Source organism: Emys orbicularis, chromosome 7 (assembly GCF_028017835.1).
Source record: "Emys orbicularis isolate rEmyOrb1 chromosome 7, rEmyOrb1.hap1, whole genome shotgun sequence".
Lineage (NCBI taxonomy): Eukaryota > Metazoa > Chordata > Testudines > Emydidae > Emys > Emys orbicularis.
Window position 1 is genome coordinate 117,549,039 of NC_088689.1, and position 23,803 is coordinate 117,572,841.

Consider the following 23,803-nt stretch of genomic DNA (forward strand, 5'->3'; position numbering starts at 1 on the left):
AAATAGCACTGATAGCCTGCAATAGAGAGTGGGCCAAATTCATCAATGTAGTTACACCATGTATGGATTTGGCACCAGTGCTTAACGTTATTTTATGTTACAAATAATAATAAAATTGTCAAGATTTTACATGCACTCATGCATCACTTGAAACACAGGCCACAATTCTGACACTCAGTCCAGTAGCATTTTCAATTGAATTCCAGCCTACAGCAGTTTCCTAGGTAACCAATATACAGCCACAGAAACTAACTGCACAGAGCACACAGAAAGCAGGGGAGAGGACAGAGGGAGGAGAGAATGGGGTGTGATGGGGGAAGATGGTGCCTTCAGACAGTAATATGCTTTTCTTATTTTTGGTATACAATGCCTCTCTCTATGATGGTGAACTCATTATAAATAAATGGATAGACACATTTGCCTACATATGTCTCAAAACTCTCTGAAACTATTATATCATTAAGAAGCCAATTTTAAGCATTTTAGAGTAATGTTTGTTCAGCATTTTTACAAAGCAACGGGTTCAAAGACTGACCAGTTACTGGTACGGTTATAATAGATGTGTAATTCTTATGAGTATCTCAGGACATATGTTTAAATCCCATTTCTCTTGTCAAAAGCAGAGATCTGAATGCAGATCAAGTATCAGCCTCCTTCAAAGTTCAGCACATCTTCGATTTCAGCATGGTAATAAACATGATCATAATACTAAAACAGCCCAGAAGGGAAAGAACCTGCTAACCCCCATGAAAATAAACAAAACAAAAAACTCCTCCCAAGACTATGGCATGAAAAGAGGGATGAATGGGTTTCTGAGCACCTGGGAGTCAAGAGCTAAACAACAACGACCAAAAGAGGAGCAAAACAATTTATGTCACATTGTCAAGAACTAAATTCAAAGTAAACAGAAGAACAGAAGAACAGCCATACTGGGTCAGACCAAAGGTCCATCTAGCCTAGTATCTTGTCTTCCAACAGTGACCAATGCAAGATGCCTCAGAGGGAATGAACAGAAGAGGTAATCATCAAGTGATCTATTCCCTGTCGCCCATTCCCAGCTTCTGGCAAACAGAGGCCATTATCTCCATTTTGGATAATAGCCATTGATGAATCTATCCTCCATGAACTTATCTAATTATTTTTTGAACCCTGTTATAGTCTTGGCCTTCACAACATCCTCTGGCAAGGAGTTCCACAGATTGACTTTGTGTTTTGTGAAAAAAATACTTATTTTTGTTTGTTTTAAACAAAAGGGGATTCATCATAGGGGTAGGTGAGGTGTAGCCTGCAGTTGGGGAAATCAAGTCAGGAAACTTGTCACAGGGAGGGAGACAAGGTTTTATAGCTGGGCGGGTGGGGGGAGAAAAGTTGAAGCAGTTGGTAGTGGGTGGCAGGTGATGGAGGCTTTGTGCACCTGGGGATGAGAGTTAGGTAACAGGCTTGTAATATAGGAGTCAGCTCAGGGTACTTTTTACTGAAAATTTGCTACCGGACCCTTCAAGCTCTTACACTTACTTCTGACCTTTCAAATGTCAACCACTACAACCTCCGGGTCTTTTTCCTTGCAGAACCCTCCAGTAACAGCTCCTCTACCATAAAATTGCAGGTTTCGTTGCATCTGTGTTGGGCCCCACATCTCTACTGAAAAGTTGGGTAAGCTGGTATGCATTGGGATCTGGGAATTCTATAAAACCTTAGAGACACCAGATTACATGAGCTGATAAGAGCCAATCCTTCCATTATATGCTCGAGTGCTTAGCAGTTAATAAATACAGATGCCCCAATGGGGCACAGTTCAGGTAGGCCCCAAATTTAAGGTAGGAACAAAGTGCCTTAGATTGCAGATGAAACAACCAAGTCCCTGTAACGGGTACTTCCATGGAGATTCCAGAAGTTGTAATTCTGATGGTAATATTATACACTGAAGGAAAGGGATAATGCCTAAAAAAATGAAAGTGAAAGGTGTCCTTGTTACAGAAACTAGGTAGATGGTTATCCTTTATCATGGCATTCCCTCTCCCCCATACAGTGACAGCACAGAACGTACCTTTGGTGAAGAAAAACTTCAGAGCTCCCCACAACTTAAAATGCAGAACAATGTTGTTGGTGCAAAAAATATTTACTCAGATCAATAGGGGTCAGTGGGACTTCTGCATGGGGTTTATCCCGATTCAAAAAGGTTTGGTCAAGGCTTACAGATGATATTCAGAATTAAAAGCTCTCTTGATTTGTAAGCAGTAGCAGATCATACAGGTCATTAAAGTATCAGACCCAGGGGCCTTCCAAACCATTTTTTTTTAAATTTTGTTTCTTTCAAGTGGCAGTCTAGTTGGGGACTGTGAAGCCCAGGGGCCAAGGGAGGCTGGCAGACTTGTCAAGCTTTCCTGACAGCTGGTCAAAAGGAAATGGGCTCAGTAAATACTTGCCTCATTGTGTCTGAGCAGTAAAAGCACCACAGTGGCAAATGGTTTGCTAGGCAATTTTTAGCTGACAAGTGAGGACTCAAATGGCACATAGGTTTAAAAACATGATTACAATTTAAAAAAAAAAAGAGAGAGAGAAATTACCTGAAAAGTTATATGTGAATTACTGGAAATACCACTTGGGTGTATACCCAGCCAAAATAGATGGTTGTTGATCATAGTGATTAGTGACAATACACTAAAGTTGTATGACACACTTCATAGACTATTGGGCACACAATACATTGCCTGCGATCGAATCCAATATCAATCAATTGATATAATAGACAACTAACTAATTATCTTTCCAATGCTTGATTTGTGAGAATTGCAACACAGAAACACACAGGTATAAACACCCAGTCAACCAGATCGTTTTGGCACCACTCGTTACATATCTACATAGGATATAACAAGAGATCTTTATACAATTTTAGTTGAAAATGATTGCTTTGAATTTTCTAAACTTTTTTTTATCATCCCTTTTAAAGCGATGTTGTAATAAAGTAATTGCTATAGTCTTCATAGTTTATAAAATCCATTTAGAAACCTGATTTTTTTGGAACATCTACCACTTTCTTTGCCACTGAGAAAACACTGAGTTATTATTGAAACTTCCCTGTTAACGTGTCTGAACAGCAGCATCGATGATGCTGATTCCCATCAGGGACAAGGATTTGATAGATATCACACACTGTCAGAAGAGAACAAATCACACGGGCTATTGTAGTGTGTTCTTTTTCATTTCCCTGTTAAAGACTGTTGAATATTTCTTTATAAAAGCAATATATTTAGAATATAGGGGATTTTATGTACCATGTTTTAAGCTAATTCATACACTAACTTGATAACATCCTTTCGTTTCTCCCCACATTATTTAAAGTCTTAGAACCACATAATGCAGAGTCAAATTTAGCTCTCGAAAAGGTGGGTTCAAATCTCATTGACTTCAATGGGACCTACGCTTCAGGTCTAAATTTGGTGCACAGGATATAAGTTCTCTTGCACTGAGGGTGAAATTCATTATTGTGAATGAAATAATAATGCAATGGAAAGAGGCTCAGCATGTGATCCACGCTCTTTCTACATGGTTACCCTCCCTGCTGACTGAAAACTTGCAGAAGACCAAACATGCAGATCATAAACAGATGGGCTTCTATGGGCTCCATGTAATCTAGGTTTATCTGCTCCACTTTGGCACACACTGGCATTTGCATTAGTTTCTTCTCCATGCATGCATGTAGATGATAAAACTTTGTCCTTTTTCTGGGTTTATCACACCAAGTTCTTAGCAGATTTACCAAGGTGTCTGTATGCCCAGCAAGAACCATTCAGGTTGGATCATTCTCTCAATCCAACACTATCGCCTGCTTCTTCCCTGGATGGAAACTTTAAGAACTCTTGAAACCCTATTCTGGAGCAAGAGACAGAGAAACTTGCAAATTGTCATTTAATATTGAAAATAGTATTATTAATATGATTGATTTACCTCCAGAATGTGGTGGTGGTCCACACAGCAGTACCATTCCCTGACCCTGTCGGACTGACACTGTACTTCTTGTTCTTGTCTTGAAGTTTTCAAGGTCTGTTAGCAAGAAAGAGTGCATGAAATGGCATTAGTATTCTCTTCTGGAAGGACTGCATATGTTAGGGTTGTTTAATTTATTTTCTGAGGGAGATACAAAATGAACATCAGTTTGGAAAAGATACTTGTAGAAGTCTGCTCCTAAGACATAGGCAGAACAGGCTGTTGCCTAGTGTAGCAAAACATCGGAGGAAGCAAAAGGTTCAATAAATATTTGGGTGATTGTGGACTGGTACTGGTGGACATTCACCTAGGGCAAAGTAAACTCAGAGATAACACTGACAATGTATTATGCTTGTGCAGTTAATGTTATAACACACAGTAGAAGAAATTATTGCCATAAATTGCCATTTATCCTCATTTATTTTATAATCCAGGTCTGTTTCCCCACAGGTTATGATTCTTTCCCTTTTGGATGAGTCTTGTTATCGACGTCCCATGCAACCCACATGTGGATGCAAATCTGCAATTCGGAACATGGAAAGATTCCTCATAGTGAAACTCCCTGCTAACACTGACATTAATCCACCAATGTATGTTAGCTGCACAGTGCTTTATTGCACTAAATTCCTCACTTCATTTCTCTCCTGTCCTTTCCTGGAGGTATTAGACACTGTGAAAATGTGCCCCCTTCTCTCCCTGTCTTGCACAGTGAGCTTGAGAAAGTTACTATTAATTGTTGAAGTTACAATTTGTGACCCAACTAGCAGCACCAGGTATTGATCAGCAGTATCAGCTGCCATGGGAATTCTGTGTAAGATCTCTAGTATATTGAGTCACCCCAATAGCCTTTTTATCTTATATAGTGGCTTGCTTTTAAATTTCTATTCTGTTTTTCCTTTCAATGCAGCTGAGCCATTGTTTGCTGACCTCAAAACTGCTGTTTGGCGCAGCAGAAAAACACAGAAAATACACAGGAGATAAGTGAACAACAGGAATGTCAATTATACTGTTAGAAAGTGGAAAAAATTACACTTAATTTTTATCCCCTTTAGATCTTTTTGCTTCGGAAGAGTTAACACAGGTCCATCGGTAGTGCTCTTAGCTATTAAGAAGACTCCATTTTTCATTTTAACCACAGTGCTATTCAGGTATTAATCTCACATTAGTGTCTTAGATTCTGAACCTGCAAAACACTTATGCATGCACATACCTTTACTCTCAGGAGTATAGTGACAAGATGTCCCATTTTTAAAGGGACAATCCCGTTTTGGGGGACTTTTTCTTATATAGGCGCCTATTACCCCCCACCCCCTGGCCCGTTTTTTCACAGTTGCTATCTGGTAACCCTACTCAGGAGTAAAGCTACACAATGTGAAAACTGTTTGCAGGGTTGGGGCCAAGTTCCCTCTTACGCCTTGGGCTGAGTGTTCTGCCCGATCATGAAAAGACTTTTTTGGGACAAGGCAGGGGTTTATTATTATTTGTATTATGGTAGCACCTAGGAGCCCAGCCATGTTTCTAATTGTCAGGGTGGTTAAGCACTGGAATAAATTGCCTAGGGAGGTTGTGGAATCACCCTCATTGGAGGTTTTTAAGAGCAGGTTAGACGAAGACCTGCTAGGAATGGTCTAGATATTACATGGTCCTGCCACGAGTGCAGGGGACTGGACTAGATGACCTCTCGAGGTCCCTTCCAGTCCTACGATTCTATGGTCCAGGATGCCATTGTACTAGGTGCTGTATGAATTCAGAACAAAAAGACAGCCTAAGTAAAAACAGTCATCAGAATGCAAATAACGGGCAACAATTAATTATAAAGTTTATACGCATTTTAGCACAGTTCTGCTGTGTCCTTATGCTATACATTTTACTATTTTTTAAATCACTGAATAATATTGCACAATATTCAGAGGGTGTATGGCTTGTGAAGGGTGATTAAGGAAACTTGTGCACTGCTGTGTGTTAGCATACAAGCCTCTTTGTTAGCCTGAGATAGAATATTGGGTTTGACTTTTAATACTCTTACATCCTTACTAATATGTGTGAAGAACAAAGGACAAAGATGTTGTGTGTTGCATTTCCCACAACCAGATGGGGCTTTTAGTACAATGAGACAGATAAGGGATAGAGCTGAAAGTGTTACAGGGTACGGTGGGAGTGTAATATATGAGCGCACACTTGACGACTCCCTCAACGCCTTATCTCAAAGCAAGGTCAGGCAACCAGTCGGGAGCGGTAAGGGGAGATTGGGTGGGGTGGGAGGTAAAACACTAAAAGATCAGAGAAATGCCTGCCCCTGACCAGAGGACAACCTCACTCCTTACCCCTCCCATGGGGTACAAAAGGGGTGGGATGAAGACCCCCGACTCATGACCCTCCAGAACGGAAAATGACCATAAGTTATAAGGGGTATGACTAGGGGCGTGCATTGCAGGTATATTTGGACCTGCTAAAAAGGGGGAGTGGAAAGGGGAATGGTAATGGCACAATGGGAGAATGGGGGACTGGGAATAGGGCAATGAGGAACAGGGACACAGGCAAGGCTCTGCAGCATCAGAGCTGGAAACGGAACACTGGGAAGAGAGAGCTGCATCAGTGTGTGTAGATAGAGGTTAGACAAAGGGGTTCTATTGGTGTATAGAACTGTAGTTGGGGGAGGAGAGGGGAAAACTCTGTCGGCGTAAAAAAATAAGCCTGACTGGTGTGAAGGGCTTCCAAATATGTTTGCTTGAACTAAACCCCCATAAACATCGCATTGCCTGCACTTCGGACTTCTGGTCTTCTGCTTTCTGTCTGTGTAACAAGAACCAGGGAAGGGGGTGAAGGAAAGCCCTCTAACACTGTGAATGTGTTGTGAAAATTATAACAGTCCAAAATATCAACATGTCTCAGTTTCTTTTGGAGTTAGTAGACTGAGGCAATGATAAGTAAATTGAGGCCAGTCAGCAATTGGCTAAGCGTTTTACATGATCAGACCCTTAGGGAAGATCAAAGTAATACAGAGGTCTCAAAGCTATGATCCAAATTAAATAATGTGTCCTCATAATTTGGGCCCCAATTCTGCATTGGATCAACTAGTGTGGGCCATTGCAATAGGACTCCACAGTGAGACAGAGGTTTATACTGGCAACCCTGATTCAAGATTGGGAACATATGTAGCAAAAACAATGCAGAATACAAAACCATGCATAAATAGGGAAGAAAAACAGAGTCATATTCCTTGACTGGGAAGTTACTAAATGTTGAAAATCAAGCAACAGACAGTTGTGGGTGGAGAGAATTCCCTTCCATTCACACCCCATTACTGTGGTTGTAGCCTAGAGAAAAAACAATGGTGATGTCTTTTCAAACAGGCAAAAATATACCTTTAAAATTAATAATACACAAAAGGGAAAGTGAGGCTTTCAAAGGTCCGGTCCTGCATTCCTCATCCTCCCCAAAACTCCCACTGACTAGTTATGACTGTGCAAAGAATTATGATTGAACTTCATTCTTGTTGCGGATGGTAACATAAGAACTAATAGCCTGAAACCAAAGTAGGGAGAAAATAAATTAAATATTAGGATTTTTTTAAACTGTAGAACCTGTCTGACAATGGAATAATCTGCCAAGGGAGGTTGTCATACATAATAACAAAAGCACTAGTGATTTTCAAAACAGACTCAAGAGATTGTTGTACGGCAATTCTGCCCCAGGGGCTTGAACTGCAGGTTTAAACATGTGAGGTAGTCACTGATCATTGATTTCCACTAGGGCTACTCACGTGGGTATAGGCTGCAGGATCAGTTCCCCAGAGCAGGGGGACTGACTAGATCAGTGGTTCTCAATCAGTCGTACGCTTACCCCGGGGGGGGGAGGGGGGTACAGAGAGGTCTTCTAGGGATACATCAACTCATCTAGCTATTTGCCCAGTTTTACAACAGGCTACATGGAAAGCACTAGCAAAGTCAGTACAAACTAAAATTTCACACAGACAATGACTTGTTTATACTGCGCTATATACTGTACACTGAAATGCAAGTACAATATTTATATTCCAATTGATTTATTTTATAGTTATATGGTAAAAATGAGAAAGAAGCAATTTTTCAATAATAGTGAGCTGTGACCCTTTTGTATTTTTATGTCTGATTTTGTAAGCAAGTAGTTTTTAAGTGAGGTAAAACTTGGGGGGTACACAAGACAAATCAGACTCCTAAAAGGGGTACAGTAGTCTGGAAAGGTTGAGAGCCATTGGACTAGATGACTCAGGAGATCTTTTTCAGCCAGTTCAGCTGTAATTTTATCCATCCACACAGACATCTTTGCTCAGGTATAAGACTTCACCAACATCACTTCTCTTCAAGTCAACAAGTAAAGGTTTAACAGTGATGTCAGATTAATGAGATTAGTGAAAAAAGCAGGAAATGCAGGTAACTGTTTTTCACATTGCATTCACAAACAAAAAGATGGGATTCTAGAGAAATTAAAGTCAGCGTTGCCAAATTTTATCACAAATCATGCAATATATGATTACTCTCCATTTCATGAGTGACATCATTCTATGATTATCTCATTTTTATTTTATTTTAAAGTAATTTCTAGCCTTTGTGGTTGTGGAGAAAAGTTTGAAAACATGAAGCAAGGGCACACCGGAGGCTCGGAAACCAGAAGGCAAATAAAAAGAACCCCTTTGAAAAAAATCTCATGATTTTTTAAGCCAATATCAGTATTTTTTTTTGCCAGGCTTCAACATTTGAGGTTACCAATACTGTACAGCTAGGGGCTAGCTCTTCAACCCTTACTCATATCGATGAGAACTGAATCATTGAAATCGTCCTATTGGACTCAGTGGGACTATTTGCATGAGTAATGGTCACCAACATGTGTAAGGGTTGCACAATCGGGCGTTTAATAAGCAAAAACTGTGTGTGTGCATGTGTATACATACATGCATTTAACAAATAATAGCGACACTATCACAACCACTGTTACTACCAATTAATATAATCATCTGGGAAATCCAAAGTTAAAACTGCACAAATGAAAGCATTTGGAGAAAAATTTAATGATTACTATTGATGATAAATAAAAATCCCAAGGAAAAGGCATCATGGTCCCACTCATCAAGGGACATGTATGTACACCTCTACCCCGATATAACACGACCCAATATAACACGAATTCGGATATAAAGCAGTGCACCCGGGGGGTGGGGCTGCGCACTCCAGCAGATCAAAGCAAGTTCGATAGAACGTGGTTTCACCTATAACGCGGTAAGATTTTTTGGCTCCCGAGGACAGCATTATATCGGGGTAGAGGTGTATTTAAAATGTGTCCATCTATCTAGTAAGAAAATTTTAAAAACATTATAATCTCAAAGTCTTGAAGACATGTAGTAATAGACTTTTCAAGCAGTGACTCAACTATTCAATTATTCCTCCACCATAGACTGAAGTATTTAATTTTAATATAAAAAGACACAGTACAGACTGTACATAATACAGTTTTCAGGCCCTTTGAATAATCCCATTGGCTGAAAAGGGAGAATTTCTTTTATATTCTGATTTACTGCTCTTGGGAATTTTGCTGGTAAGGATGGTTAAAAAAAATTCTTAGGTCATTTGTCATGACATCCGTAACTCTAGTTCTTTCAGCATGGGGAGAAAGTACACAACATAATGGTAAGTTTAAACCCACAGCTGTTCTTCTAGCTTCTTTGTGGGTGTGAGAAAATCACTCAGAGGACACCAGTTTGTTGGCAAAACAGCCAGTTATCTATTTATGACAAGAAAATGGTTATAACGAAGGGGAAAATGTTTCCACTTGAGTGAGCTGCAGAGAGATGACAGAATAATGGCTAGAGCTCATTTCCGGGTAAGTTTCAGGTTATGAATATAGACGATCATTCATCACTCATGCTCACATTGCAAATTACTGAATTTTGTAAATTAGGCAAATGCTCATGCATTACTCAGCCTTACACTGTAAATAAGGACCTGACTGTGAATCTGTTACTCACAGGAGTAGTCCAATTGGCTTCAGTTGTGAGTAACTTTTCACTAATGTGTGTAAGAAGGATTTTTGATCTAGTCCTAAGTGAACAAACATGAATAAAACTTAATGGCTGATGCATCACAAAACATATTTCATTCCCTTATTTTGAAGTGCATAGTTTTGTTTTATTTATGCATCTCCATAGTGTACAAATGAATTTACTGTGGTAAATAGTATCTTGCTATTACATTTTTTGTGAGAAGGGAGGATAAATTATGGCTTTTTTTTTACTTATTTATAAAAATATAAGGATTAGTGAAGTGCCAATTAAAGAGGTTCTGCTGTACCCTTGGATGCTGTGCAAAGTGGAGATGTTGCCTAGAAACTTGTATTCAAATGGGTACAAAATGTTCCATTTCAGAATTAAATTCTGCACAATTGAACAATCAATACATGGAAGCAAGACCACTTGCCATACAAAAGTTAAATGCACTTGCTGAAAATTTCCCCAGAAGCAGCTTTATTGCATAAGTGGCACTCATACATTTTATTCCTTTGATTTATGCTATCCTCAATCATAGGCAACACACCTTTCTAGTGCCTCTCCACTCCTGCATGAAGAGTAGGTGGGAAACTGTTCTCTATACTTTTTACCATAAAGAACAATGGGATGGCTTTGGAGAAGAAATGAAAATAAGCCTTTGCAACTTCCGATTACTGTGAATTACAGTGCAAATGGTGCAGCTATGTATATTTCCCTTTGTGACTATCACTCCTAACCGGTCATGTATTCTCTACAGTCTGGCTTGCCCACAAATTCTCAGATTCTAGATAACATAAGGAAGATTTTATTTTTCTTTTAGTTAATTAAAAAAATAATTACATAACTCTAAAAGAGCTCTTGCTACAGTATTCTGACTTTCTATAGTTTGTGCTTTGTAAGCAAGATGAGCCCTTAAAAGTCATGAGACTCAGAACATGAACTTTTTTTAGCCAATTTTTAATTAGTTAGAACTAGGAAAGTAATTAACAGATTTACTTGAAACTCCTTAGAAAATTCAAGCTTCACTCTGAGATTACGTGCTGAAAATTTGAGGCTGTGGTTTTCATATAAAAACCAAGAGTGAAGTCCTGCATCAAGTGAAAAACCGAACCCTTGCTTAACTATGGAGTCGCAACGGCTCTGCCACAATGCATAAGAACGTAAGAATGGCCATACTGGGTTAGACCAATGGTCCATCTAGCCCAGTATTGTGTCTTTCAACAGTAACCAGTGCCAGATACTTCACAGGGAATGAACAGAATTGAGCAATTTTCAGGAGATCCATCCCTTATCACCCAGTCCCAGCTTCTGGCAGTCAGAGGCTTAGGAATACCCAGAGCAGGGGGTTGTGTCCCTCACTCTCTTGGCTAATAGCCATTTATGGATCTATCCTCCATTAGCTTATCTAGTTCTTTTCTGAACTCTGCTATACTTTTGGCCTTTATAATCCCCTGGCAATGAGCTCTAGAGGTTGACAGTGCATTCTCTGAAGAAGTACTTACAGATGTTTGTTTTAAACCTGGTGTCTATTAATTTCATTGGGTGACCCTGGATTCTAATGTTATGTAAAGGGGGTAAATAACACTTCCCTCATCACTTTCTCCATATCATTCATGATTTTATAGACCTCAATCAGATCCCCTGTTTGTCGTCTCTTTTCAGAGCTGAATAATCCCAGTCTTTTTAATCTTTTTTTTCATATGGAAGCTGTTCCATACCCCTAATCATTTTTGTTGCCCTTCTCTGTACCATTTCCAATTCTAATATATCTTTTTTGAGATAGGGCAACCAGAACTGCATGCAGTATTCAAGGTGTGGGCATACCATAGGTTTATATAGTGGCATTATTACATTTTGTCTCATTATCTATCCCTTTTCTAATGGCTCCTAATATTCTGTTAGGTGTTTTTAACCGCTGCTGCACACTGAGTGGATGTTTTCAGAGAGCTATCCACAATGACTCCAAGATCTCTTTCTTGAATGGTAACAACCAATATAGACCCCATCATTTTATATGTATAGTTGGGATTATCTTTTCCAGTGTGCATTACTTTGCACTTATCAACACTGAATTTCATCAGCCATTTTGTTGCTCAGTTTTGTGAGATCTCTTTGTAACTCTTTGCAATCTGTTTGGACATAGCTATCTTCAGTAATTTAGTATCACCAGCAAATTTTGCCACCTCACTGTTTGCCCCTTTTTCTAGATCATTTATGAATAGCAAAGGTCCCACGACAGATCTGTGGGGGAGCCTGCTATTAACCTCTTTCCATTATGAAAACTGACCATTTATTACTACCCTTTTCTATCTTTTAACCAGTTACTGATCCATGAGAGGACCTTCCCTCTCATCCCATGACTGCTTACTTTGCGTAAGAGTCTTTGGTATGGGAACTTATCAAAGGCTTTCTTAAGTCCACTTACTTGTTGACACCCTCAAAGAATGTTAAAAGATTGCTGAGGTATGATTTCCCTTTATAAAAGCCATGTTGATTCTTCCCAAAATATCATGCTCATCTATGTGTATGATCATTCTATTCTTTACTATCATTTTAACCAATTTGCCTGTTGCTGAAGTTAGGATTACCAGCCAGTAATTTCCAGTTTCACCTCTGAAGCCTTTTTAAAAAATCGGTATTACATTAGTTATCCTTCAGTTATCTGGTACAGAGACTGATTTAGGCAATAAGTTACATACCTCAGTTAGTAGTTCAGCAATTTTTGAGTTTCTTCAGAAATCTTGAGTGAATACCTTCTGGTCCTGCTGACTTATTACTGTTTAATTTATCAGTTTGCTCCAAAAGCTCCTCTACTGACACCTCAATCTGGGACAGTCCCTCAGATTTGTCACCTAAAAAAAATGACTCAGGTGTGGGAATCTCCCTCACATCCTTTGCAGTGACGATAGATGCAAAAAAATCCTTTATCCAGATTTTTATAATCACTCCCATTATCAGAGTATCTGAACATCTTGTTTCTTTTTCTTTTCTTTTTTTTTTAAAAGAACCACGGTATTTCTAGACACTAATGCTACAAGAAAATGGGCACCTCCTGAGAGCAGGAATTGAGGGCACTCTGAATTTCTAAGTAAGTGCCTAACACTTTGTAAGGATTTCCCATATCTACCAGATACATTAACAATTGTAGAGGTTTTAATTTTTATTTTGGTGGCTGAGATATATTTGTTTAATCCTAACCTGGATTCTATTCCTGTTTTGTTTCTCTCATTGGTCTCAGGGGCCACGAGTGAGTTTATCACTTAGTCTCCATCGACTGGTTGTTAATATGATTAATGACTTTCAATAAAAAAAAAAAATCACAAGCTTGTTCTTAGATCTACACTGAGTGAGGTGATAGTGTACATATTGCATAGTCGGGCATTTTCTGAATTAAGAGCAAGTGGGGTGTACATTATCCACAGTAGTTTGCCATGCCAAAAAAGTGCAAAAATAACTCACTTTCTTCTCCTGTCTTGCTCCTTATGTTGCTCGTTCAGCCCCTGTTGCTCCACTCCTCAGTCTATTTCTCTCTCTCTCTCTTACATCCCACCACTCTTGCTGCCCATGTTCTGTTGTCCGGTTCCTGTCCGCACCTTTCTGTTGCTGACTCTCCCCATATGCTTCACTTAGGGTGACCAGACAGCAAGTGAAAAATCGGGACAGGAGGTAGGGGATAATAGGAGCCTATATAAGAAAAAGACCCAAAAATCGGGACTGTCCCTATAAAATCGGGACATCTGGTCACCCTAGCTTCACTCTCCTATTGCCAAGATCTGCCTGTGCTTTGCCTTTCTGTCTGCCATTGACCCAAGTTCACCATCGCTCATCCCTTCAACTTTTTCTTCTCCATCTTCTTTCTTCCCCATTGCTCCCAAACTTTAAACTAATTTCAAATATACCATTTCTTTTCTTTCCCCCAGTCACAGATCCTAGCAAGTGCCTCTTGCCAGCCACACACTAGACAGCTATGAGGGGAAGCCAAGCCTCTGTGCTCTGCATCCCCTGAGATGTGTTACATTTCTGAAGCCCTTGGCTGGCCTCTCTGGCACATTTTCTGGGCATTGACTCCCAGTCTGCTACCCCTTCTTGGAAATGAGGATCCTCAGCCCACCTGCTTGGGGCCTCCAGGACCAGCACTGACACCCAAGATACCCCAGCTACCTAAGCACACCCCTTTCCCAGAACTCCAAAGGTGTGAAGATTTTGGTTTACAGTTTAACTCTCTCAGGGGCATGCAGAAGCGGTGAAGCAGTCCACACACACATAGAGTACAGTCTAACACTATTATGCTCTTTTAGGCCAGGTCTACACTACCGCGGTAGTTCGACGGCTGGCAATCGAAGTTCCGGGTTCGATTTATCGCGTCTGGTCTGGACGCGATAAATCGATCCCGGAAGCGCTCGCCGTCGACTGCGGTACTCCAGCTCGGCGAGAGGAGTACCGCGGAGTCGACGGGGAGCCTGCCTGCTGTGTGTGGACCGCCTCTGAACCGCGGTAAGTTCGAACTAAGGTATGTCGACTTCAGCTACGTTATTCACGTAGCTGAAGTTGCGTACCTTAGTTCGAATTTGGGGGTTAGTGTAGACCAGGCCTTATACTTAATGATGCAAAGCACAGGAGACAACTGATCACACAAAACAATAAACATCTGAAACCACAAATATCCCTCATTTTCTACTTGATCCTTCTCTTGTGAGTCCTTGGGGAACCATCTGGGTGCAGGAAAGTAGTGTGCCCCGACCTCATGCAGCAGGAGCGGCTCCAGGCACCAGCGCACCAAGCGCGTGCCTGGGGCGGCAAGCCGCAGGGGGAGGCCTACCGGTCACCGTGAGGGCAGCAGTCAGGCTGTCTTCGGCGGCATGCCTGCGGGAGGTCTGCCGGTCCCGCGGCTTCGGCGGCAATTCGGCGGCGGGTACGCCGAAGACGCGGGACCGGCAGACCTCCCGCAGGCGCGCCGCCAAAAGCGCCTGACTGCCGTGCCTGTGGCGGCAAAATACATAGAGCCGCCCCTGTCATGCAGGCTGCTGCATGCTATTCAGTCTCTCTCAAGGAGTCCCTTATTCAGCTGCTGTGACCTTGCCCTCTCCTGCACCATGCTTCCTCTTCCTGTATGGCCCCCGTTCCTGTCTGTTTCTTTATCTGAAACCCTTCTTTTATTCTCCTCCCAATTATTGTCCATTGCTCCTACCTTCCCCTCCTCCCTCCAGAGGAACCAGGTAAACTGTTTGTTTCTAAGGATGCAGCTGCTTCTTTGCATAACCTCGGTGAGGTGTAAGTTCCATCCTTAACCTTAAGTATTTACTTCTGTATCTCTCTGGGGTGTACATGCTATAGGTGCTGTCACCGATGTATGGACCCACATACATATAGGCACTCATAATAAAGCACTTTTTCATAGTACAACTTCACAATATCAATCAGAGTTCATAAGTTGTACAGACTTCACCAATTCATAGCACCCCCTTCCCATGATGACATCATCTCCCTTTCTTTGAAACCCACACTGAAGAGTACAGGAGCCAGAAGACGGCAAGCAAAGAAAAGGATTCAGCCAGCAGCCCCGCAGCAACACAAGATAACTCCTTCCCCTTCTCAGTAAGCAGGCTACCAAACAGAATATAATGCCCAGGTTCCTACAGCACTTAGATAGCAGGTAACAGTAGAGCTTTGGTAATATGGGCATGAATACATACACATGTTGGATGGGCTAAGATCAGCTGTGTTGATAGAGAAAAGGCACGGTCCTAACCTTCTGCAAATATTCTTCATAAAAAGACTTTGGATAATTAACTCTACTTAAAATGAAAATTTTGAGATACAAGAAATGTTCATGCTCCCTATGTCTTAAACAAATGAACTTCCCAGTGAGAAGAACTCAAATAATGTGACGTGACTGAGATGAATAAAACATTAAGCATCATGAAAATATATAGATATGGTTACCAGTGGTGTAGTACTTTCACCACGCTGTCAGTGATGTATCATACAATTATTTGGTCTTCATTTACCATGGGAGTTTTATAACTTAATAGGCTACCAAGCATGACATTGAGAATTAAACTATATATCACAACCACAAAGGATTATGTGAGTTTTATATAAGAAACAGGCTTCAATCATTATACAGTATAAATCTCCAATGAATTCTTGATTATTTTGGTTTCTAAACAATTTTATTTGTTTAAACAAATAAAAGATGTCTTCGCATAACAGAAATCAACAATATTGTAGGTGAAATTAAATAAATTTAAATGGGACTTTGCAAACAACTGAACAGAAAAAAAATGCTTTATTTTAAGACTGTGGGGGAAAAAACAGTCAGGCTATAAGAAAAGGTTTATGGATTGAGTCTGACCTCAATTACACTGATCACACAGATTTAAATCCACAGACTTCATAGTGTTACCCTTGATTTACATTGGTTTGAGATCAGAATCAGGACCACAATCTAGTTAAAATTTGCAAGTTATAGTATCAAGAAGAGATATATATTAATGACTCATATTGTCCTGTGATGCCCTTGACTGCCCATAGGTAGGTAACCTCTTTAGCTCATCTGCTTACAAACCCACCTGGATACATTGTACTATATGAAAATAATATCTCTACAAGACAGCACCTTCTCCATGTAACATATTGGTAGTACTGGATATTGAGATTCACAGACAATGAAAAGCCACTTCCTATACAGTACAGTCCTTCCACACCCAATAAGATATTGGTAATGTAATAAGAGATCAGTTCAGAGCAGGGTATGCTGTGTCATCCTTCATTACAGGTAAGTACATCTGCTTCCCCCAATCCACTAATCAGAAGTCAGTAGACACCCATATTTTCGGAATACAACCAGCCCCTATGATTTGCCCAAACGTCTTCACCAATAAGACTATGATGCCATCGAGGTACTTGCCACTTCACCACAAAAGTGCATTTTAATAAAGCCAAATGCGAAGTGGCATATCTAGAAACAAAGAATGCAAGCCATAATGACCAAATGGGAGACGGTATCCTGGAAAGCAGCGAATCTGAAAAGGATTTAGGGGTCATAGTGGTGAAGCAACTGACCCTGAGTGCCAAACGCAATACTGTGGGGAAAAAAGGCTAATATGATCCTGGGATATATACCCAGAGCAGTAGTGAGCAGGAAGGTGATTTTACATTTGTGAGACCAATACTGGAATGCTGCAGCTTGGGGATTTAACTAAAAAGTTTGAGGATATTTTTGTTTCATTTATTTATTTACAATGATTGTGGAAGAAGGGAGTCAACTTTATATTTGTATGTCAAGTCAATAAGAGTATTTAAATGTAAGACAAATACGACGTGACTAAAATTGGGAACCCCTGAGATGATTAAAAAAATCATACGATATTAGGCTCTGTGTGTGTTCAAGCACTTCGTTAGATTATGCCCTCAATCAGGGTATGCCAGGATAATCCAGATTTTTTTGTGGCAGCAAGGTCATGTGTGAGGAGTAGGAAATACCCTTTCTAGACACATGATCAAGAAAGACGCTTTATACCCTGATACTGCATTTCACGGTTGTTTTAGCAGATGATAAAAAATAAGTGGGAACTTATTCTGAATATAATACTTATTCTCAGATACTGACCACTGTCAAAAGCAGGATATTTAACTTGATGGACTGATTGATAGTCTGAATGTGTCTAAAAAAATCCCATGCCTCACTCATCACAGATTGCTTGCATGATCAGCGTCTACAATTTATGCTGTGTTTTGTTCAAATGAGTATTAATTATAATATATTTTTGTTTTCATCAAATCAAATATCAGCAAAAAAAATCAGCTACTGTATTGGGGGGAAAAACCCAACCCAAAAACAAGCCCTCACATGTACAACAACCGTTGAGTGTCTGCATAATTCCACTAAGTAGACATTTTAAATGAAATAAAAAGAACTGGTAATTGAAAATTACTCCAGAGAATAAAATTTTTATGTTAGCATTAAAATGTAGGGAATAAAGAAATACAAATCAAGTAGGTACATAAAATCTGCATAAATTATACTGTATGTAAATTTCTATGGCCCTTGAGCATCAGTAACTTATGCACTGTCTTGTTCCATAATTTGTGATTATTTAATGATTGGGAAAAAAGAAGAAGATGAAGAAGAAAGGGTTGAATCAGGGACCTACTTTCAAATCAGGTTTTTATTTTTAGAGCCTTGATACCAAACTAAATAAGACAGGGTTTCTTTTTTATAATTGCTTAAAAAACGCAAATTAACATCAATATGCACATATGAGTTTTGGTTCTATTTAATCTGAGTGTTCCAAAATAGCACACATTTGTTGTTAAGAAATGATAATATTGGTGGGTGAAAGTTATACTACAGGGAGATTATTATGAGTTTACATTCAATTCATAACAACCAAAAGGGCTATACAAACCAGACAGAAGGATCCCTTCATCAGCCATTGGAAGGTACCCAATATTTAACAGGGCTCAGAGATATCACATTCCTATTAAGAAGCAAACAGTAAATTTTCCAACTGACACTGCAGAGGGGTGATTATTAGGCAGTAAGTAATGTGAATATGGGTATGCCACCAGGATTAGCATAGTCAAACTTAGCAAAAGTGCCCCAGGATCTGTAATGACCATGATTGGTCAAGACCTGTTTTTGTCTCTCTCCAGAACATATGTCCAGAAGCACAGCAGCTTTGACCCAGTGCTGATTCAAAATATTGTACCATGTGCTGAATCACCAACATCACTTTCTGGTTTTCCATAAAGGTTTCCCTTTTCATGTATTGTTCCAGCCTGTTCTTGCTTAGGATGGGAGTGTGCTGACAGGGCCACATCTAGTGATATAGCTGGTTGAAAGAATAACGGTAAAGTAGAATGGTTGAAAGAAAGATGACTTGATCATTAGAAAATAATTTTGTTATGAATCTTGATTCTTTCTGCAACTTGCATCTTTTGGCATTCTTTGGCTTTGCTGTTCATTTGGAGATATATATTTGCTGATTATCTTGCTTTTTTGTGTTGCATAGTAGAGATCAAAACTTATCTATAATTATACCTATAAATAAGGCATGCCCTGACTTTGCATCTAAAATTCCTAAGGAAATAGTGGAGGAAAAGATGAACCGTGTATTTTTAAAAATAGACTTATTTGCCTTTAGTGAGGCGTTTTAATTCATTATGTGATGCAGATTACAAAAATGAGGAACACAGATTAAAATAAAATCAAGCAACACCAATCAAAATAGCGTTTCTGGATTGTGCCAATGGGTTACCAAGAGTAACCAAGAGCAGAATTTGATCTAACAATTCAAAAACTCTTATGTTATTAAATATCAGCAACAGGAAAGCTAGAGAATACTGTAGCCTTCCATGATGTAGAGATGGAACTCACAAAAATTACAAATTCAGATTTGAATCATAATCTTAAGAAAGCCTAAAGGGAGTCCAATTAAGTTCCCCTCAATGTGTATGTTGGGCCAATGTAGATTCCATCTAGAATTAACTATTCAGACCTTGGCTATACATTCATAGGGCCAGATTCAGGGGTGAAGTGTAATGATCCCCTTAGACTGACTTCAATTCTCTTAGAGCTACTTTCTCTCACTCTACTGATGTCTAAGGGAGGGTAAGTTATTGTTGCACATACATCTACGGCCCAGTTGAAAGTGTAAAGAGGTATAAGTTAAAGTAGCCACCATCCTACTTTAATTATACCTTCTTCCAGTTCTTTGGTGTGTAGTTTACATTGACTTAGACTCCCTTAGATATCAGTAAAATGGATGTAATCAGCTCTAAAGCTGACTAACTGAGCATAATGGAATCTAAGTTAGTTTAAGGTGGTCTGATATAGCTCCTTCAAATTTGGTCCATTGCCTTATATAATACATATTAAGAAGAATTACATTGTGTAGCCCTAAGAGTACACCTAAAACAGCAAGAGGTGCTGTTCAAAATATATTGGATGCCACAGAGGCTGTGCATGATGGGGTCCTTCTCCTCAGGCATTCGTTGGCGCTATAATAGTGAAAAAGGAACTGTGAGGCATATGCTGTGGGACTGTTCAACGGTCAGGCAGCTATGGAAAGAGGTGGACACAAGGGTGAAAATACAGCATGGCTTTCAGCAACCAATTTCATCTGAAAATTATATCCTAGATTATGTACCTATCTACTAAACTGGGTTTAACTCCACCACAAAGGTTCTTGGGGGCCATAATGATTACCAAAGGCATGATTTTACAAAAATGGACTAGATGAATGCCCAGAAGAGAGCAGTGGTATTCAGTCCTGTCTGAGTTAGCAGCAACAAAATAACTTATTATGTAAAGAGCAATTATATAAATTTGAATCCTGTTTCTTTATATATTTTGATAAAGAATGCTGAGATAGCTCAAACAACAACAGACTTCCATTCCACCTGACCTCAGCCTTTTCCCTTTCTCTTCCTGCCCCTTCCCTGTCCCTGGTCCCCTCCTTCTCTTTTTTGCCTATTTGTGTATGTCTTGTGTGTATGTCTTGTGTTTGTGTACATATATATACTATCTACGACTCATAAACTCATAGACTTTAAGATCAGAAGGGACCATCATGATCATCTAGTCTGACTTCCTGCACATTGCAGGCCACAGAACCTATCCCACTCACTCTTGTAATAGACCCATAACCTCTGCCTGAGTTAGTGAAGTCCTCAAATCATGGTTCAAAGACTTCAAGTTACAGAGAATTCACCATTTACACTAGTTTAAACCTGCAAGTGACCTGTGCTCCATATGCTGCAGATGGTGAAGAACACCCAGGGTCTCTGCCAATCTCCCAAGGGAAAATTCCTTTCCAATCCCAAATGTAGTGATCAGTTAGACCCTGAGCATGTGATCAAGACACATCAGGTAGATACCTGGGAAAGAATTCTCTGTAATAACTCACAACCCTCCCCCACCTAGTGTCCCATCTCTGGTCGCTGGGAATTTTTGCTACTGGCAGTAAAGGACGGGCCACATGCCATTGTAAGCAGTCTCATCATACCATTCCCTCCATAAATTTATCAAGCTGAGCATTGAAGTCAATTAGGTTCCCCCCCTCCCCCACTGCTCCCCTTGGATAGCTGTTCCAAAACTTCACTACTCTGATGGTTACAGACCTTCACCTAATTTTGAGCCTAAACTTGATGGCCAATTTATAGCCATTTGTTCTTGTGTCCACACTGGCACTTAAATAACTCTTCTCCCTCCCTGGTATTTATCCCTCTGATGTATTTATAGAGCTCAATCATATCGTCCCTTAGCCTTCTTTTGGTTAGGCTAAACAAGCCAAGTTCTTTGAGTTTCCTCTTATAAGGATTCCTTGTATCATCCTAGTAGCCCTTCTCTACATCTGTTCCAGTAAGATTCCTAACCTGTTATGTCTGTGTCATACTGTCTGATTTTGTGTGGTCTGGTCTCGTGGTTTTGACAAGTTGTAAAATTGCATAATTGCATCATTTCATTGGATATCCTGTGAAAATGCAGTATTTGATAACATGCATGCTGTAGGTCATTTACCTCTTGTACTTTTTACTGTTGGTTTCTTTATGAAAATTAATAAAGATTAGTCACAGGCACACTACAATTACTTTGGATAAGTCTCAAAACATGAAGAAACAACCTATAAAAATTGAGGAACACTGCTTAGACTGTATCATCTCTATAGTACTGTCACCCTTAGTCAACCGTCATTGAACCCAAGCGACTGTAAGAAAATTTGTGATATATTTAGTCTGTGAAAAAAATGTTGATTTGTGTTGCTGGCTCACTGTGAGACCTTGGGTAAGTCATTTAACTTCTCAGTGTCAAAGTTAATTCATCTGTAAAGATGGTTATAATAAAACTTGAACTATATACCTCAAAAGAGGCTTAATTAATTAATATATGCAAAGAGAATTGACATCCTAGGATGAAACATACCAGATAAGTGCAAGATATTATTAGAATGCATGTGTTAACAACCTTCCTTTAGTACAAACTTGATTTTCTTTTTAGTGCAATACTAGTTTTTTCTGTGACCTTTATTAACATGCCATATTGAAACTCCTTACTTTTATGAATGCACCTTATTTTGGTAGAATGAAGTGATGACAGTCTGAAGCAGATTAGACCATACTAACTCTCTGGAAAATGTCCAAGGTCAGTCAAACTTGCCAGCTGCAGCTAGCATGATATCGCACCACATTTAACTTTTCCTTCTAGTTTATCATTTTATATAGGGTACTGCATGACTCACTTCTGTAACATCATATGTGATGGAATAAAAGCCCCCTCCCCCTCCAAAAAAACCCCCCACAAACCCTACAAATCCCTGCAAGCCTCTGTAGTTTACCTCAGTAAACTTCATACAGAAATTTTAACTTGGGACATGTGGCATTTGATGGTTATAATTATCCAACTTTGGCCAGGGTAGGTAATATTTTCCCCATATTTTAACATTCACAGAAAGCACAATCATCAATATTTATAGGCTACGAAGATTAAATGATAAGCAAACCAGGGCTGCTGCATTTTTCCTTAATTATGAATGACTAGGGTCCACATGGCCAGGGATTAAAGCAATATAAAATCTGGAAAATCTAGCATATAACTTTTACCTCCAGAGAGGTCTTGAAAGTCACAATTTGATCTTTTATGCTAAGGTCGCATCAGTTAATAGCAGAGATCAGAAATGCACCAAATAGCAAGAAAAAGGCAAGATGATCTCTCTTTACTAAGGATTCAGGGGTAGAATGAGATACAGATAATGTAATGTTTGACCTCTATTGCTAGTATTTAAACCCATTTTCATTTACTGCTCACCTAATTGATTAATTTTGAAAATCTGAAGTCAGGCATGTTTACAGCATTTGTATACTAGGTCCACTTGCTTCCTGTTGTGGGCTACAATGTGGGAATAATTCAACTACTGAACTCCAGGCACCCTGGAAACAAGAATGAAAACAGTAAGACTTCCCTAGGGAGGCTGCATGTCTCAGGTCATTGGTGATTTGACAAAGAGCTTCCTATCTTTTATGAAAGCTAAGCTCTGTTTTGCATTTCTTTCTTTGCCAGAGGAGTGTTTCCATGGTTGTTTCTCCTTAAGCTTGTATAAAAAAAATGCTTAGCATATTTTTAGAATCCAGAATGCTTTTTGTAATTATTCCACTTCCGAAACTAAAAGAGTGTTACACACATATGAGGAATATTTCATAACTATTAAACAAAAACAAAAATACAGTAGAAAAATGATTCAAATTGGTTGTGACAGGTGTCTACATGTCTTTTAGAAAGCCAATTTATGTGACTGTATCTTGCAAAAATAAGCACAGTTGTGCATTTGGTTGAATGATGCACTGTCAAAAAATCATACTCCATTGGTTAACCCTTTGTTATCATTTAAAGCATTTTATAATGATTGGGACGCAAAGTTTCAATGTTATTTCTTATGTATTACACTTCTAACTTCTTTTTTAAAATTTACAGCTTATATGAGAAATAATTATTCATTTTGATATATCATAACAGCAGCAGATCCTTAAATCAATCACAGAATCATAGGACTGGAAGGGACCTTGAGAGGTCATCTAGTCCAGTCCCCTGCACTCCTGGCAGGACTAATTATCTAGACCAGTGGTGGGCCACCTGCGGCCCGCGGGCCACCTGCGGCCCGCAGGCTGCATGCAGCCCATCAGGGTAATCTGATTGCGGGCCACGAGACATTTTGCTGACGTTGACTATCCACAGGCACAGCCCCCTGCAGCTCCCAGTGGTGCAGTTCGCCGTTTGCGGCCAATGGGAGTTGT

At 39.6% G+C, this 23,803-nt stretch overlaps 1 protein-coding gene across 1 annotated transcript in view; it reads right to left on the bottom strand.

Moving 5' to 3' along the window:
• Window positions 1-23,803, bottom strand: part of LOC135881964 (contactin-4) — a 346,117-nt gene that overhangs the window by 174,697 nt on the left and 147,617 nt on the right. The window contains exon 4 of the mRNA XM_065408738.1: window positions 3,952-4,047. Coding sequence (XP_065264810.1) covers window positions 3,952-4,047 — 96 coding nt within the window. The remainder of the gene's footprint in view (window positions 1-3,951; window positions 4,048-23,803) is intronic.